The following is an 18,507-nucleotide window of genomic DNA, read 5'->3' as shown; positions in this document are numbered from 1 at the left end:
TCATGTGTTTAACCATTTATATTGATTGTCTGTACCAGTAAAGACTTGATTAAAGACTCACATTCCAAACATTATCTTGTAAATTGCGTCTGTGTCTATGAATGCCCTGTTTGTAAACACAACTCTTCACTCACCTGAAGAAGACACAACACTCCAAAAGCTTGTGCTACCAAATAAACCTGTTGGACTTCAACCTGGTGTTGTGAGACTTCTTACTGTGCTTACCCCAGTCCAACGCCAGCATCTCCACATCACTCCTAGTGTTGACTGTGAACTGAAAGCACTCTGGATGCTGTTGTCAGACTTGTAAATAACGGGATTTTGATGAAGGGACTTCTGCCTCCGAGGACTTCCTACACTTCCAAATATTCAATCTGTACTTCCAGTCATTTCAAATTCTTCAACAATATAGTGTTGGGTGAATTTGAGTAATAGAAATTCAGTTGCTGAAGTCAAAAATGGCCTCATCACAATGTTACTAAACAGTAGTGGTTTCTCAATAGTTGGAAATATTTGATGCAATTAGAAGTATTCCAAATACTGTAAGGGACACATTCTTTAATCCTCGTAAAAATAACTTTACCAATTCACAGAATGAGACAGACAGCAGAATCAGAGATGGTTATTTAAACAAACTGTTTGACTCTAAAAAAAAAATTCTAACTGTAGCCATATGTAGAAAACAAGTTCCAAATGTAGATCTATTAACATTATACAACAGTAAAAGCTGATCGGCAACTTTAAGGAGGCTAGTGCCTCACGGAAAACAGAATACACATCACTCAGGCTTCAAATGTTATTGTCCATCATAATTCCTGCCAGCTACTGCATTTTTATACTACTGTATCTTTTACCTTGGATTGTGTGACATTCTCTGTATCCAAGCCCTAAAGTGCTAAACACAATCATAGTTACTTGCCCCAGCAGAAAATCCTGTAACTCCTGAAGAGTTCGATACATGCATCCAAATACGGCTTCCCTGGAAGCAGGGATTCAGGCTCATTCTTCTTACTGCTGCTCTGTCCCTTCAATAAATAATTGATTGCGTGTACGATTTGGCACAAGCCAAGTTTCTTTTTTTTTCATTTTTGCTGCTTTTTTTCTTCACTGTACACATTCCTTTTCTCCCAGCAGTTCCAAGGTGGCATGCAAAAAATTGTCCAAAAGTATTCCAAGAAAATATATTATGTACAGCGATAGAGGAGAATCGTTGTAGTCTTTTCCATAATATTCTTTGCAAATATTTTGGCAGTGCTTACTGAACATGTCTCAATAAAACAGGCATGGTTAAATACAAATTTTGTATAAAATTCCAAGTTCTCGAATTCACAGGCCAATAGACCAGCAAGTTAAAAGCTGACGTGATTTCTACCTTTTAAATAGTGGTCAACGTCTCTCGTCCAAAGGAAGCGCTGTACTTTGCTGAATAAGTTGCTTCTTGGTTGTGCCTTGAAAAAGTACTCCAGTAATTTTGCTTTGAGCTTTGAGAGGTCACAAACTTTTAAGAATAAACCAAAGTACAGGTGTTACGCTGTGGATTTTAAGTGATGAACGTTGACAAGGATTTAGCTCTCTTTTGACAAAGCTACTTGCGGTTTTATGATCCACTCAGCCTGAGGGTTAATCCTGTACAGTTCCAACATGTGTGTGTCTGGATCAAGACAGCGTTCGCCTATTAAAATAAATGATTTCAAAGTTACTAAAGAAGCACGGGATTAATTTTGTTTTACATAAAAGTTTGAAATCCCCAAAATAGCTCAGAGAATTTTTACAGTATTAAACACCAGAGATATGCAAGAATCAATTTACGTTCAGTGCTCAGTCCAGCTCAGCCAGGCCACAGGTGAGCAGGCAGAGGCTGCAGTCTTTCAAGATGGGGGGAACAACTGATCACTAATCAGTGATGTCCAATTCCCGATAAGGACAGCACCAACTTAGTTCATAAGATATAGGAGCAGAACTAGGCCATTTGGCCCATTGAGTCTGCTGTGCCATTCGATCATGGCTGATATGCCCCTCATCCCCATTTTCCTGCATTTTCCCCATAACCCTTCAACCCATTTCAATTAAAAATCTGACTAACCCCTTCTTAAATTTACTCACTGTCCCAGCATCCATGGCACTTTGGGGTAAGGAATTCCACAGATCTGCAACCCTTTAGGATAAGTAGTTTCCCCTCAACTCTGTTTTACATTTACTATCCCTTACTAAGACTATGACCTCTCATCCTAGAATACCCCAGAAGAGGAAGCATCCGCTCCACGTCTGCTTTATCCTTGCCTTTTATCATCTTGTATACCTCAAATTGATCTCCCCTCAGTCTTCTAAATTCCAGAGAGTATAGGCCTAATCTCTCTTCATACGACAAACCCCTCATCTGTGGAATCAATCTAGTGAACCTCTTCTGAACTGCCTCCAAACCAACCACATCCTTCCTCAAATAAGGGACCAAAACAATGCACAATACTCAAGGTGCGGCCTCGCCATTGCTTTGTATGGTTGCAACAATACTTCCTTAGCTTTATATTCTATTCCTTTAGCCACAAATGCCAACATTCCATTTGCTTTCTTTATTTTCTGTTGTATCTGTTGTATGCTAGTTTTCTGTGACTCATGAACAAGGACGCCCAGATTCCTCTGCATCGGTGCAACCCGAAGTCTCTCCCCATTTAGATAATAAGTTGCCCTTCCCACTTTTCCTGTCAAAAATGCATGACCTTACACTTAAATCCCCACAGGTCAGATCCCTACTGATACCCCTCATACAAGCTCAGACATGAAGAATGGACAAAGAAAAACGCATAACCAAAGAATTACTAATCCTAAAATTACTAAAGACATAATTAGATTAATCCTGTATATTGTTAATGAAAGTAGACATTGTCGATTTTGTTTCTTTGGTTATCTAAAGAGTAGTGAACATAAAAATAATTATTGATAAAAGGACCACACCAGACTGTGCAATTATATTTTGGCAGAATCACTGGAGCAAAACCATCAGAAACAAATGGCAAATTACTCCTGGCCCTAGATGGAAGGCTGGGAAAACAGGGGTGGGGGCAAGTAAATAACAGGGCGAACATTGGAAATAGCACCCTCTCGCCACAAAGAGGCATCAGGTCAGCTGCTCCCCAACGGAGGTGGACAGTGAATTCAAATAATTTGAGACTGGATCACCGGCATTTGGTGGCAGCAGCTTGGCTGTCCCCCTTCTCACAGCCAGCTCCCTGGAGCCATTCATGGGGTGTGGGCCCCTCCCTATTTGCCCCGAGTGCAAGTCAAAGACTTTCTTAAAAGAGCAAACCGCATTGCTTTGAATCCGGAGTCAGAGCAGGTAAGGACAGCAGGTTTCCTTCCCTAAAGGACATTAGTGAACCAGATGGGTCTTTACAACAATCGACAATGGTTTCCTGGTCAACAGTAAACTTTTAATTCCAGATTTTTATTGAATTCGAACTTTACCATCAGCCAGGGTGGGATTCAAACCCAGGTTGCCAGAACATTAGCCCAGATCTCTGGATTATTAGACCAGCAACAATACCACTGTGCCACTGCCTCCCCCTTAATTGGATGGTGGGACACAAGGATGCCCAATTAGGAGGCCACCCTCCGTGAAAATTGCTGAGCCAGTGTCGTTATTGGCAAGTGTGGATTTGACCTCCATTTGGTGCCATCAGGGTCCTGAAGCCAGGGAGAAAATACAGCCCACTAACATTTTTTTGGATCTGTGTCAGCAGCAGAATAATAAATTAAATAGATTTAAGAGTTTCAAACGAATGACTCGACATTCAGAATATTTAAAGTAAGTAAACCATTGGATGAACCATTATATGACGATGTTTCACTAACAAGATATATCATGTAGAAGCAAATACTTCTTGCTATAATGGAGGATTTTGATGCAGAACCATCACTTCTACACTGCAGCCATATGCTTATGTTTTATTAGTTGCTACAAATGCAAGGTTTTATAAGAGGATTATGTTTTAGATTGTTGCTTTAGTTTAGCCAAAATGGAGAAGTAAAGAAAGTTATGTGATTTGCTAGGAGTTCTGCCTGACAATAAACCTGTGTGGCCTGGTTACCATGAGGACAGCAGAGGGCAAGGTGCAACATTTTAACAGCTGAAAGTAAAAGGCAGGAGCAGGTGTTCTTCATGCAGACTTTGTGTTTCATGAAGCTTGAACTGGAACAGGGAGATAAAGGAACAATAGCTGCTGCAGGGTACACAGAAGAAAGACTGCCTTTCCAGTTAGCTACCAGTCAGAATGCTGGGGAAAGGCTGTACACTAATCAGGGAGAAGGAAAACACAGTTATTTAAGGACTTGTAATGACTCAGGAAGCCTGACTGGAACTCTGCTTATTATGGAATGCAAAGTAAAACGACTGCCGTGGTGTACACACACTAGTCCCTGCCTGGGACAGTTCAGCAGGCCCAGTCCTACCTTATAAAAGGCTCAGATAATGAGTTCCAACTGGGTAGGCCATTGCCCGTTACCAGGGGAACACATGCTCAACAATCCCACAGGGAGGTCAATCAGTGATTTCCATGGATCTCGCGGGGTTATCACAGGATCCCTCAAGACTTGTCCCAGCAAAGGTTGGAAATCAACAGAGGGAGCCTTACGGCTAAGGGTTGGTGCAGGAATTCTCAGAGGACGGAGGGAAAACCTCTGATGATTGCTGGACATTACAACTCTGAAAGATGGGGAGACATTTGAAAGCTGGAAGTGACCATGGACTGTTCCCTGAAAAACTGTAATTCAGTGGGAAGTGTGTTGTACAGCATAAATGCTTTGAGGTAAAAGTACCTGAAAGTTACCTTCGTTGTATTTTAAAGTATTATTTGTCCATTAAGTAATGCTTTGTTTATATTGCGTGTAGTTTGTTTGTTTCATTAGAAGTCTTAAAACTTCCTTTGAGTTGGTCAGTGGGAATCAAGTACCTGTTTAAAAATGATCAGTCTCTGTGGTGATCATAACATTGGTAGGTATTAGTTTGTTAGTTGTGCTTAGTCTCATATACCAGCACAGTTAAGAATTTTCACAAGCGTTTGATGTTTCTGTTGCTTGAGTTGCCAAGCCAATATTGCAGCAGAATTAAAATTGTCCATAATCATTTAATAGTTACAGTGGATGAAATCTTTCTGGCCACTCCTGCCAGTGGGATCTTCCAGCCTTGCCAATGATGACACCATAGCCACAGGCTCCCCCGATGGCAGAGGATGCCAACAATGGGAGAACCTGTTGACAGCGGCTAGAATGGAAGATCCCACCACCAGCTAACAGCAGGTCACTCCCTGCCTCCACAAAAGGGGGGAGGGGGAGATCCTGCCCAATGATCATCCATTTTAACTAAGAGTGCCATTAAAATGTTGATATTTTAAATAATATTCATGCATTACTCACCTATATTACCACCCACTTCATACAGGCAGAACTCTGGACCATCTGTGGAATTGTTGTTTCTAGGAAGAAAAGGATACAAGGCTTGGTGATGTCAGATTATTACGTTTGAACAATAATGATTCATGACGGAAAAGAAAACCTACTTGAGTTCTGATCATACCATGATTCCATGCTGAAGCTACATTTCCTAACAATTAAAGAATGGAATGAAAGACAAAACATTCTCTCTTGGATCAACATTTGAATGCTCCATGCCACCTCCACTGAGTCATGTCCAATGCAATTGTTGTTCAGGTTCCTGCAGAACACTGCAAAAGGATACAGTGACCCAAGTCTCAATGTTGGTCGTTACATCACATGGCATGAGGCTAGCTTATCCATACTTACTGGCACTAAGCTCAGAGCTGGTAGGTTCAAATAGATATTTGTGTAGCCACATGATGACCCTGCATGTGTCTGATGTTCTGGTTTGCTTTCAGGGCACCTCCATATGAAACTTCATTAAATAATGGTGCTCCAAAATCAGGTGACGATGGCAAACCTATTGCATATTAACAGCGTGACTTTGCTAATGGGACTGAGGTAGTGTTATTTCAAGTGCCTGACTTGTGCTGACTAATTGGGTATAGCAACAGCATTTAGTTATCCTTTGTCTTTCCTGGTGCAGACATGGTGGGCCAACTGGCCTCCCCATGTGCCATAATAATTCTGTGATTCTGCCTAGGTTGGAAAAGTTTAAGTTTATTTATTAGTGTCACAAATAGGCTTACATTAACACTGAAAATAAGTTGTGAGAATCCCCTGGTCGCCACACTGTGGCACCTGTTCGAGTACAGAGAGAATTTAGCACGGCCATAGAATCCCTACAGTACACAAGGAGGCCATTCAGCCTTTCGAAACTGTACCAACCACAATCCCATCCAGGCCCTATTCCCATAACCCTCTGACACTGGGGTCAATTTAGTATGGCCAATTAACCTAACCAGAAGATCTTTGGAGTGCGGGAAGAAACTGGAGCACCTGGAGGGAATTTACACAGACACGGGGAGAATGTGCAAACTCCACACAAACAATGCACCTAACCAGAACATCTTTCAGATTGTGGGAAGAAACCAGAGCACCAGGAGGAAACCTACGCAGACATGGGGAGAACGTGCAAACTCCGCACAAGACAATGACCCAAGCCGAGAATCAGATCCGGGTTCCTGGCGCTGTGAGGCAGCAGTGCTAATCACTGTGCTGCCCTAGAGGTGTGATAACAGTGATTACGTGATATTTTTGAGACATTAATTAACTTACAACAAATCAGTTATTTAACAGGTGCTTTCCCTCTAACCTGCACTCTGAGCCACTCTGGCCTGATTTTCAATAGCCGATTGTCCCCTTTTCAGGTGAGAAGCCAATTTCAAGTCACCACCAAAGAGCTTTGAACATTTGGCAACTGAAAACTGGCTCTGGGTGATGTGCCAATCGACTTCAATGCAGGCGGCACACTAACCCCATGCTGTCAGCTCATTCCAGTGAGTTCACCAATGATTTCAGCCCATCTTGCTGTACATCGGCTGGATGTATCAGTGGGGGATCACTATGGTAACCGGCCACTACTTGAAAAGTTAGCCTGCAGCTGTTAATGGGGCGGAGGCATTGTGACTTGAGTAAGCTGTGCGGATAGGGAATCCGGGAAACTCTGTGGACCCACACAGCATGGGGCAGACCGGATGCGGCAAGTGTCAAGGCCAGGATTAGGGCAACCTGAAGCCTCTGGCAGTGGCTAGAGAACTGGGAATTGGTTTTGCAGTGAGCATATAACTGCTGGAGATCTAGGCGGACCAAATGGGCAGCAGAGTCAGAGAAGCCCCAAGGTGCACCACTGAAGGATGACAGTGGTTAGCACTGCTGCCTCACAGCGCCTGGAACTCGGGTTCAATTCCGGCCTTGATTAACTGTATGTGAAGTTTGCACATTATCCCCATTTCTGTGTGTGTTTCCCCAGGCTGCTCCTCTCACAGTCCAAAGATGCAAGGGTTAGGTAGATTGGTTATGCTAAATTGCCCCTTAGTGTCAGGAGGACTAGTTAGGGTAAATACATGGGGTTATGAGGATAAGGCCTGGGTAGGATTATGGCTGGTGCAGACTCAATGGGCCAAATGACCTCCTCCTGCACTGTAGGATTCTATGATAGGAAAATTCTCCTCACATCTGGGATTCACGGGAATCTGGCTAACATGGTATGAAGATGTAAGGGTTCAGTTGATTGGCCATGCTAAATTGGCTCTTAGAATCCAGGGGATTAGGAGAGTAAATAGGTGGGGTATGGGGTGTGACCTGGGTGGGACTGTTGTCAGAGCAGACTCTATGGGCCAAATGGACTCCTTCTGCACTGTAGGGATTCTAGGATCCTATGAATCTGCAATAGGAGCTCCATTAACTCTGCTCCTTAAAGGGTCTCTGGTGGATTTAAATTGAGAGTCATGAATATCCTTTGGAAATAGTTTGTTTCTCAGAATTCAGTTTCTCCATTAGTGTCTATAAATATTTCATGCCACTGGAATAAAGAATCCTGTTTTATAATCTAGGTACAAGTCCATGTGCTTGAATCACATGCAACAGGGAGTAAAAACGCTTCCAGCTCCATCCTTGAAGAAGCCAGATGCACAGACGTTCATTACTGTGGTTACCTTTACAGCCACTAGCAAGTGTGGTCCTGGTCCAGCTCTCAGTCATGGCTCCAACACTGACAGATTTCAGTGAGGATTTGATTACTGAAGAACAACCGTTTCATACACTGATCTTTGCTGATGTTTGGCCAGGTAAATTGTTCCCTGAGCATCCTAATCAGAAATGCCTTTCTGCTGAAAATGTTTCTCCTTCTCCTCCCTTTCATTACCTCCATTCATTGTCCAAATCATGGCACATTCCAAGGAGTGGTGATGTGGCAACATCCTGGACCAGGACATTTGTCTTGCTGTCACTGATGGCCACACCAAGCTCTTTACAGGGCATGAGACAGTCGGTCCGTTTGCTACTGCAGAAGTTCCTCAGTAAGGGATGTTAGTACAGTATCACGAGTCTACAACTCTCTTATGATGACTTTCTGCATTTTTGTCTTGGTTCTCAGGAGAGCAAGGCTGAACAGCTTTCTATTAGTTCTGCCATGTCAGTAGACATCTTGGGCCGGATTGCCATGTGCTCACCCCTAGACCAGAAAATTCCTGCCCGAGGTGAACAGACCTTTGCATGGTCCGTGTCTTACCTGTGGCAGGGTGTGATGGGAAAATTCCGCTCCTTAGGTTGGTAACCTGAAGACATATGATAACAACAAAGAGAAGAATGTACCAAAGTGCTGATGCCGGAACACAACCCAGTCTGACCCCGCTGCGGATCTGAAAGGTTTCCAATGATGCACCATCATAGCTGACCTTACCCATCATGTTGTCACGGAAAGAGGAGGACAGATCGAGCAGCTTCAGCGAGCAGTCTATTTTCTCCAGCAGCTTAAACAGACTGGCCTCTGTTCACATGGTCAAATGATTTGGTAATATTGATTCAGGCAATACAGAGTGGAACCTTTTGTACACAGCACTTTTCATGCAGCTACCAGACTGAAAAGATCATGTCAGTTGTACACCTCCCAGTTGTGAAACCACGTTGGGATTTGAGATAGACGCATTCAATCACCATCTGTATTCTGATACTCTCTATATAGCTGCAAGAATTAACATGAATTGCCTCTTTGTTGCCATGGTGACTACTATTTTGTTGCTCTACAGTAGTGGAAACAAAATTGGACTTCTTTAGGTTCTCAGGTCATGAAATATTACAATGACTTATAATTTTGAATATTACTGATAATAATGTTGGGGCCAACAACACTCACCATTACCATTAGCTAGTCTAACAGCAAATTCCAGCTTCTACAAATGTACAGTTAAACACAGAATTCTGGATGCTGCAGTCAAAGATACACCATACTGCCATAGGCTGCATTGGAACAATCCTCGCCTAATTGCAATTCTTAAAGACTTGAGTAGCAGGTTAGCTGCAAAGACTTGCATTCTAATCAGTATTCTGTAAACTGTGTGTGTCTTTATATGCCCTTCTCTGACCAGAACCTTCCACACACCTGACGAAGGAACACCATTTCCGAAAGCTTGTGGGATTACTATCAAACAAACTGTTGGACTTAAACCTGGTGTTGAGACTTCTTACTGTGTTTACACCAGTCCAATGCCGACATCTCTACATCCTTCTTCCCATGTCACCGTGAGTTTCCTCTGGGTGCTCCGGTTTTCTCCCACAGTCCGAAAGACGTACTGGTAAGGTGCGCTGACCATGCGAAATTCTCCCACAGTGTATCCAAATGGGCACCGGAGAATGGCCACTAGGGTATTTTCACAGTAACTTCATTGCAGTTAATGTAAGCCTACTTGTGACGTTAATAAATCAACTTAAACTTAAAAACGTAGAGGACATAAAATTGAGTGACATCATCTCCTCCAACAACGAGAGCAAGTATCTGCTCAAAAGCATGTCAAACGTCTGTGGGTACCTGCAAGTGTGGTGACGGACAAGTGCCATTCCTTCACCACTGATCGCCAAATCCAAGCAGTGGTGCCAGTGGTACAATCCCTTTCAACTTAACAAAAAAAAACAGGATCAGGAACATTGATGCAGCGTGAAAAGATAAATTACCTTTTTGTGAAATCGTCAGTGGTGGCGTCACAGTTATTGCAGTTTAATTGCTTCTGAAACTGAGCAACAAGATCCCGAATAGTAGTCTTAGAATTCAGCTGCACCTCCATTGTGTCCTTCAACAACTGGGGAGCTTGAATTTTTATCATCTTGTTAAACTGTTGCTAAGATAAAAAAACACTTAATTTCATTCAACGATCTGTTGCTGGTAGCTTCTTGTTATACGCACAAACATACAGGTAAATAATTATTTCATATAAGCACAGTTTACAAATGTAGCCAGGAACTTGTTGTGCAATCAAAAAAAATTACAATACTTGGGGACCGAGGTTTGAGAAGTACATCAATCCATATTTTTGCATGAATTGATTTGATCAGTATAACCAATAGGGTTAATTTCTTCCAACTGGGAAACTCAAGTCAACAGAAGCAAAAATCATTGCTCTAACTATCACACATCTGCAATAATTAGGAAGAGGGCTGGAAAGCAAGTTTATGCCATCAATTTCCATGGGTTTTAGTTGGGACCACAGACTCCACTCACCCACAAATGAGGCCAGCAATCCAAGAACAAGCGCAGACTCCCACACTTAAGTTGGCTCCTTGATCATAGCTCATGTTGTGCTGGGCAGTGCATTGGTGCTCAGGATTTTAACATAGCAACAAAGGAATTAGGAGCAGAAGTAGGCAAATTCAGCTCTTCGAGCTTGATCCGCCATTCAGTCAGATCATGGCTGATCTCTCCTTGGTCTCTAATCCAACTCCCACCTGTTCCTCATATCCCACTTTCCCTTTTATTTATTAGAATTGAAGACAGATGCAGCCACCAAGACGATTGGGCAGTAGAGTGACTGAGAGAACCTAAGGTAAACAATTTCAATGGATTTTTGACCACCTTATAGAGGTCTATAAAATGATGTGGGACATAGATCAGGTAGACAGTCAACATCTTTTCCCAAAGGTAGGGGAGTCTAAAACTAGAGGGCATTGGTTTAAGGTGAGTGGGGAGAGATATAAAAGGGTCCAGAGGGACAAATTTTTTTCACACACAGGATAGCGAGTGTCTGGAACAAGCTGCCAGAGGTAGTAGTAGAGGCAGGTATAATTTTATCTTTTAAAAAGCATTTAGGCTTTTTACATGGTATCCATGGGATTACATGTATCCTACATGGGTAGGATACGTATAGAGATATATGTGCCAAGCGCAGGCAATTGGCACTAGCTTAGTGGTTAAAAAAAGGGCAGCATGGACAAGTTGGGCCAAAGGACCTGTTTCCATGCTATAAACCTCTATGACTGGAATTAAAAAGAGCTGCTGGGGCAAATTTCTCAAAGGGAGTTCACGCTTTCTGCCTCAGATAAACCTCCACAGCTAGTATCCTTTACGAGCAGCCAATCTTTTAGATGCAGGCCCTTGGGGATACAGGCACTGCCCACTTTTTAAAATGAAGTGATCTCTCCCTGGCCCTACCAAGCTTGGCAAGGTTGGCGCTGGAGATCATAGGCAGCCACATGTTTCAGGTTGCTAGTTCTGGGAAAATCTTCAAATTTCTCAGGTAGCAAAAATGACAAGTTTGCATAAACGACATGAGGGAGTGCACACACAAGGCGAAGCTTAACTGCTTCAGCAATTTTTCAACAAGAAAATGTAAACAGGAATGCAAAGTTGAGCTACATGTACTTACTTCTGCATGTTGCTTCTCATGTTTATCTGTGTGAATCTTCTTCAGCAAATTTTTTAGACGCTTATCATATTTCTTGTTGCTGTTTTCGTTCAGTTTTCTCACCTGGCTTACGAGGAAACATGGGATCTACAATACAAAAAGAATTGAAGGGGGGGGGGTAGTTTTTTCTCCATCTTTCATTTAATATTTATAGTATAGGCAAAATTTAATTGAGGGACATTCCTAACTATTGATTCATTCTTCTGTTTAAAATCATACAGTTTAAGCTGAACATATTTATTTCTGAGAGAAAAAAAATTATTAGGTCACCACTAATTAAATTTTCACTGCTTTCCATTTGTCTAGAGAATAATGTATATCTGTGACCTGTAAGCTGCAGTGGCTGCTCTTCAACTGCAGTCAGCAAATACTTTAATTGTGTTGCTTAGCTTAGGAGAGAGTTGTATGCATGTACCCCTGTATATAGGTCAGCATCTGGGTGCTAAGTTTTAATTGCACATGCAATTTAAGCTCCAATTTATGAAGTGTTATGGAGGGTTTCACTTGAATTAGGTTTGAAATTCTCCACGCAGTGTCAAAGTGACATGCTGGCTCCAGGGAATGTGGCAGCACTTTGAAGCGACTTCCCAGTATCACAAAGCATTAATTCATGCTTGTATTGACATCTCAGTTTTCCTTCTGTACCTTTTTTTTAAAAAGACAAAGTATTCTTGACCGAAAAACAGAAAAATTGTCAAAATAAGCAAATAAATGGCAATTCTTTCAAAGTGCATATTCCCACAGCATCCTACCCTGGTCCTATCCCCGTAACCCCATGAATTTACCCCACTAATCCCCCTGACACCACACATTCTGAAACTCTAAGGGATAATTTAGCATTGCCAATCAATCTAACTTGCATATCTTTGGGGTCTGAGAAGAAACCAGAGCACCTAAAAGGAAGTCCACGCAGACACGGGGAGAATGTGCAAACTCCACACAGAGGTGACCCAGCCAGGAATCAAACTCAGGTCCCTGGCACTGTGAGGCAGCAGTGCCACCAAGAATAATTTACAGGCGGGTTCTGCCTGTGATAACGATACAGGGCCTGAGTGGCCTCCAGTCAGGGAAGGGACCAACGGTAGTACAAGTGTCAGCTCTCCAGAGGAGAAATCGCACACAGGTGCTGCAGCAGAAAACTCAGATGATGACTTTGATCAGGCGACCTATAGAAAAATGCACAAAATGCCTGGCATATCTGCAGGCCTGCCTAAGAGCCTGTGATCACTATGAAAAAGCATGGACAAGTCCAAGGTAAAGATGGCTCAGGACTCTGCACGGAACCTGACAGCTCATTCTGTGGAGAGTGATTGTGGTGTGCAGCTCCGTAAGAACACTTGCAGAGTCATCTAAGATGCAACATCTGATGATCAATGTTTCAGATCCCATTGCAGTACAAGCAGGAGCCACTCAGTGTCTGACTCCTGGAGTGGATACTCAGAGCTAATCAGATAAGTTCAGCTTGCTGCCACAGAAGCTCAGAATGCTTTATTTGACCCTCAGTCTGCTGTTCACTTAGTTGTTAATACCAGCATAAAAAAGGGACTTGCAGGATGTGAGTACGACAGAATGGCAGCGGTTCCACCCGGCGGGGGGGGGGGGGGGGGGGGTGCGGGGGGGTGGGGGTGACAGAAGCTCCTTCGAGCACATCCTGCTGTTCCATCTCAGGATGGCTGCATATGTCCTCCCACCACAGCCAGTGCTCTTGCCGTTCCCTGTCAGCCAAACAACCCAGACTAAGCGGCTCACGCTGACGCCTTTCTGGGGCACGAGCTAGCCAAGGTTACTCTGCAAGACTAACTATCATCTCTCCCAGTGAAACTCAGTCAGATCTCAACAAATATTCAAACACACTGACTGACATTGTGATCTGCCTACTCTGTATACTTCTGCTGCACACACTCTGAGTCTGTGCCACAGGCTTTAGCAAAATGGTGTCCAATGCGCACACCATCAGAAGTGCCATGGAAGCCATTTTGGAGCCAAAAAGCCAACTGTAGTGACAAAAACATGAGTGCTACGCAACAGAATGATATGACCAAATACTATTTCATTTTAGTGTGCTGTAAGTTAACCTACAGTCCAGAGAAGGTCCTGATAGTGGATCAGCATTCGAACAACATTTGCAGCTTTCTCTGCCTGCTGCTTCTCATTGCCATCAGGAAGTTTGTTTGAAATTCCTTTGTGCATGAAGAGGTTGGGGGCGATGATGGTAGAAACGTTCCAGAGGTTCATCTTGTTTTTCTCCTCCTTAGCAATCACTTTGCGAAGAAACTCTAATAGCAGCTGCAGAAAGCAGAACATCTGGTTAAACACAGGACAGTTTTAGTTTTGTAACTGCTGCAGGTAAAGCCTGTAGGATGGCATGACGGAGTAGCTGCTGCAATCAGTATTGTTCAAGTCAATAAAAGCAAAATACTTCAGATGCTGGAAATCCAAAATAAAAACAGGAAACGCTGGAAAACCTCAACAGGTCTGGCAACACCTATGCAGACAGAACCAGGGTTCACATTTCAGTAATCCTGTTTCTCCCTCCACAGATGTTGCCAGACCTGCTGAGTTTTTCCAGCATTTCCTGTTTCTACTTTATGTAAAGGATTATTGCTATGTTAGATCACAGAAAGGAAATTGGATCTCATTAAGAATTTGTCAAAGAAAAGTGGCTTACAATCCCATCTATTTGCAAGGTAGAATCTAAACACTCAAAACGGAATTGTTTAGCTGTTTCAATATTTTATATAATTCTGTTTGTTTAGTGGTCCCTTCGCATATCTGAACTACTGTGCTCAGCTTGAGAAGAATTCGAAAATTCTGTGATTCTGGCTAAGATATTTTGTTCAAGCCACTTGCATCTAAATTCTGCTTAAAGTAAGTAGTCTAAGAGTGGTCTTCTGTATCCTCAGATTCCATTCACTTCGCATCTGTCTATTCTGCACTAGCAGTATCTGAGATTGACACTAGTGTCCTCGGCTTTCCATCATGCCCCCACGAGTTTTTTTAGAAGATCTTTGGTCAGTGGGGACAGAAAGAAACTCAGGTCTCATTCCAGCCCATCCTCTTCCTTTCCTATGGATCTGCCCAACCAGAGTATATCCGCCTGTACAAACTTCACTTAACCAGAGTGAGGCCTGAGCCTACAGCGTTCTGACACAGAGGTGAGCGTGCTACCAGTCTGTAAGACTCAGCAATCTGCCACAAACTTTATGCAAATAAAACTGATCGATGAAAGAAATCTATTATTAGAAACCAGGAAGGAAGATTTTATTGGGTCATTGCAAGCTAACAAATTTTCATGGAGATTTTCATTTCCAGCAAATTTGTAAACCTGTTTTTGCGGATCACGTAAGGTATAGAGCACAGAACCAGCGGGTGGAATTTAAACAGTGGCATGCTGTTCCCAATGGCAAAGCCTGAAGAGAACAGCACTTCTGCTTTTGTGTCGGGAGGGCACCCATTTGATTCTTATGAAAACTTAAAGGGCTGACCAGGGTGATGTGTGAAATGTGCAAATGTGAGGCAGGAACTGGTTTCCATTGAAGAATCCTGCCCATCAGGTGACAGATGAGTTGGTGGGGGGAGGCTATTAAGGAGTCGTCTGGAATAGCAAGGGAACCTTATCAAAGCTATAGGCTCCACTGCAACCCTGTTCATTCTGGACTTCGGTCAATTTATTTCTGCAATATTTTGTAACTCTCAGCCTCCTTCAAACTTATCCCCCCATCACCCCCTTCATTAGCATCCATTGCCCTGGGACCCACCCCTCCCCTTGTTAAAAAAAATGCCTAAGCCATTTATAAGCTTTGCAAGTATAATTCAAGATGTAGGAGGAAAAATCTAAATCAGTCTCACAGATCACTGAGACCTCCCTGCAGATCCTTCTCCAGGCCATCAGAGAATGATGGCCAAGTGATGGCAGGAAGAGACCTTTCTGCCCGGCTAAAGCAACTTGGACAGAGGTCACAGAAGAGATTAGTAATTGTGGGGTCCATCAAAGATCATGAGTGCAGTAGCAGATAAGGGTCAGTACCTCCTGTGATCCACCTCTCCGGAGGCCATTAGAGTGGAGGAGGTGGAGGTGAGATGTAGTTGTACCATTGCTTGCATGTGTGTGCGGGCTGGGTGGGGAGGGGTTGCTCTGGTGCTCATGTCGGGGTGGAGCGGGGAAGAGTTTCTTCGTAACACAGATTGGGGTACCCTATAAAGAAGGCACCCCAATTTCTGTGGAGCTGGCGAAGTCAGTTCTATAAAGGCTCTGTCCTAACAGCATGAAACCACACCCTAAGATTGAAACCACACCCTAAGATTGTAGTGCTTGAAAATTTGGAGAAAATCGGCTGTGCAACTGGAGAGCTACATGCCAGTTCTCACACTGAAACCGATAGTCTGAAAAATCATTGGAAGATTCTACCCATTATCTCTATATCGACTCTCACCAAAACCTGTTATAATTTTGTGTGAGAGGATAGCATCTGTAAAATTGAGTCTGACGGTATAGGGAGACCACTCTGAGGCAGTTTACTTTGAGTAAAATTTGATGAAAATGGCTTGACACTATTCTGGCTTTTATTCAGGAAATTTCATCAAAGATTAAAATTCCTGCCATGCAACAAAGTAAGCCAGGAGAAGGGGAAAGGCCATTACTAGTGTTGCATTCCAGGATGCCCACCTAATTCAAAGCTTATGAAGACAGAAAAGAAACTGAAATGTAACAAGAGCATTTGCAATCAGGATATATCACTCATCACTTTCCACCCTAATGCTTTAAATTTGGTGATTATGCAGTGCAATAAGGAATAAAAGTAAAATTAGGCTTCAGTACGAATATTATTTGATTTAATAGTTTTCACAGAATCAATCGAGATGATATATCTGAGGAAAACCACTTGCCAAATCTTCATTATCTGTGTAGAGTGACCCCATAGTCACTATACAATAACATCCAACTGTTTCTTAATGATTCTATGGCTTTTGCCTCTAAAACATGTTCTACATGTTCACACTAATTTATGCAAATAACGAGCTGACCACAAGTCAGGTTCCTTCCAACTGACATGGCAGTGTTTAAAGTAGAATTATGAGTTTACCTTCCCCAAACCATTCACTATCTATTACTTGCTAACAAAAATGCCCTTCGTCACTTCCATTCAAGGTTGAATAGTATAGCTTTTTATGAACTTCTGTCACAAGGTTGGAATTTATATTGAATACTAAGTCTAAGTTTATTTATTAGTGTCACAAGTAGACTTGCATTAACACCGCAATGAAGTTACTGTGAAAATCCCCAAGTTGCTACACTCTGACACCTGTTTGGGTACTGTGAGGGGGAATTTAGCATGGCCAATGCACCTAACCCAGCATGATTTTTGGACTGTGGAAGGAAGCCAGAGGAAACCCACGCAGACACAGGGAGAACCTGCAGCCTCCACACAGACAGTGACCCGAGGTGGGAATCGAACCTGGGTCTCTGGTGCTGTGAAGCAGCAGTGCTAACCACTGTGCCACTTTAAAGTGTGGAGGTGATTTTTTTCAGTATGAGAATCTTTCATTTCTATAATAAATCCTACCTTCAGTGTAGCCCTGTACATCTCTGGAAGGATCAACACAAGAAGATTCAGCGAATGTATCATCTGTGTTTGATCCGAGATATCTGAAATAAATCAAAAGTTGTTGCAATGTAAATATTAAGTCATTTTTATTAAATAAAAGGTTGGAAAAATGAATATGAACTTAATGTAAACGGATAAAATGAATGCTGAGCTGCTCTATTTAATAAAAACTTGCATGTATGTAGAATCATACAGCACAGGAAGCTATTCAGCCTATCTTGCCTGTGCTGGCTCTTTGATAGAGTTTGCCAAATAATCCCACTTCCATTCATTCCCCCATATTACAGTAAGCTTCTTTCCTTCAATTATTTATCCAATTCATTTTTCAAAGTTGTGTTAAAATTGCTTCCACCATCTTTTCAGGCAGTGCATTCCAAATTATAATTACTCACTGCACAGTTTGTTTTCCTCATGTCACCTCTGATTCTTTTGCCAATAGCCTTAAATCTGTGGTTACCGATCTTTGTTTTCTGTCTAAACTGCTCATTTTGAAGACCTCGTTCAAGTTCCCTCTGAATTCCTTTTGCTCTAAGGAGAGCAACCCCAGTTCCAAATGCCTGAAATCTCTCATCCCTTGTACCTCTCGAGTAAATCTCTTCTGAACCATCTGAGACCTTGAGATCATTCCTAACGTGTGTTGCGTTAGCACATTAGCCTAGTTAAGGTCTAATCGGTGGTTTTACAAAGGTTTAGCACAGCGCAATTGTTTTTGTACTCAATGCTTCTATTAATAAAGTCAAATATCCCACATGCAATTTTAACAGCCCTTTGAACTTGTCTGCCAACTCCAGATATTTATGTACATAGACTCCCTGGTTTTCCTGTCTGCACCCTTTAAAAGTAAACCCTTTTGTTTGCACTGCCTCTACTCTTTTCCTCATAAGATGTTTTACTTCACAATACTGTGATTAAATCTCTTCAGTCATGCATCTGATTGCTTCACCTGTCTGCCCACATCTTCCTGAAGTCTGTTACTATCTTCCGAATCATTTGCTACAATTCTGAGCCATCTGCAAACTTTGAAATGATACCTTGTTTACCCAAGTGCAGGGTCATTGAAACATATAAAAGAGGAA

The 18,507-nt window shown here is 42.5% G+C and overlaps 1 protein-coding gene across 2 annotated transcripts in view; it reads right to left on the bottom strand.

The window, feature by feature from the left end:
• Positions 1 to 543: 543 nt before the first annotated feature.
• The window catches only part of arhgap40 (Rho GTPase activating protein 40), a 119,087-nt gene continuing 101,123 nt past the window's right edge, over positions 544 to 18,507 (bottom strand). For both annotated transcript variants that reach the window (XM_080204783.1, XM_080204782.1), the window contains exons 10-15: positions 17,390 to 17,472; positions 13,905 to 14,111; positions 11,787 to 11,912; positions 10,102 to 10,265; positions 5,410 to 5,468; positions 544 to 1,672 (exon numbers count right to left, since the gene is read on the bottom strand). In XM_080204783.1, coding sequence (XP_080060909.1) covers positions 1,566 to 1,672; positions 5,410 to 5,468; positions 10,102 to 10,265; positions 11,787 to 11,912; positions 13,905 to 14,111; positions 17,390 to 17,472 — 746 coding nt within the window. In that variant the 3' untranslated portion in view covers positions 544 to 1,565. The remainder of the gene's footprint in view (positions 1,673 to 5,409; positions 5,469 to 10,101; positions 10,266 to 11,786; positions 11,913 to 13,904; positions 14,112 to 17,389; positions 17,473 to 18,507) is intronic.

The sequence above is a fragment of the Carcharhinus amblyrhynchos genome, chromosome 16 (genome assembly GCF_965287045.1).
Source record: "Carcharhinus amblyrhynchos chromosome 16, sCarAmb.v2.hapA, whole genome shotgun sequence".
Classification (NCBI taxonomy): Eukaryota; Metazoa; Chordata; class Chondrichthyes; order Carcharhiniformes; family Carcharhinidae; genus Carcharhinus; species Carcharhinus amblyrhynchos.
This window is presented reverse-complemented; position numbering and strand designations above follow the sequence as displayed.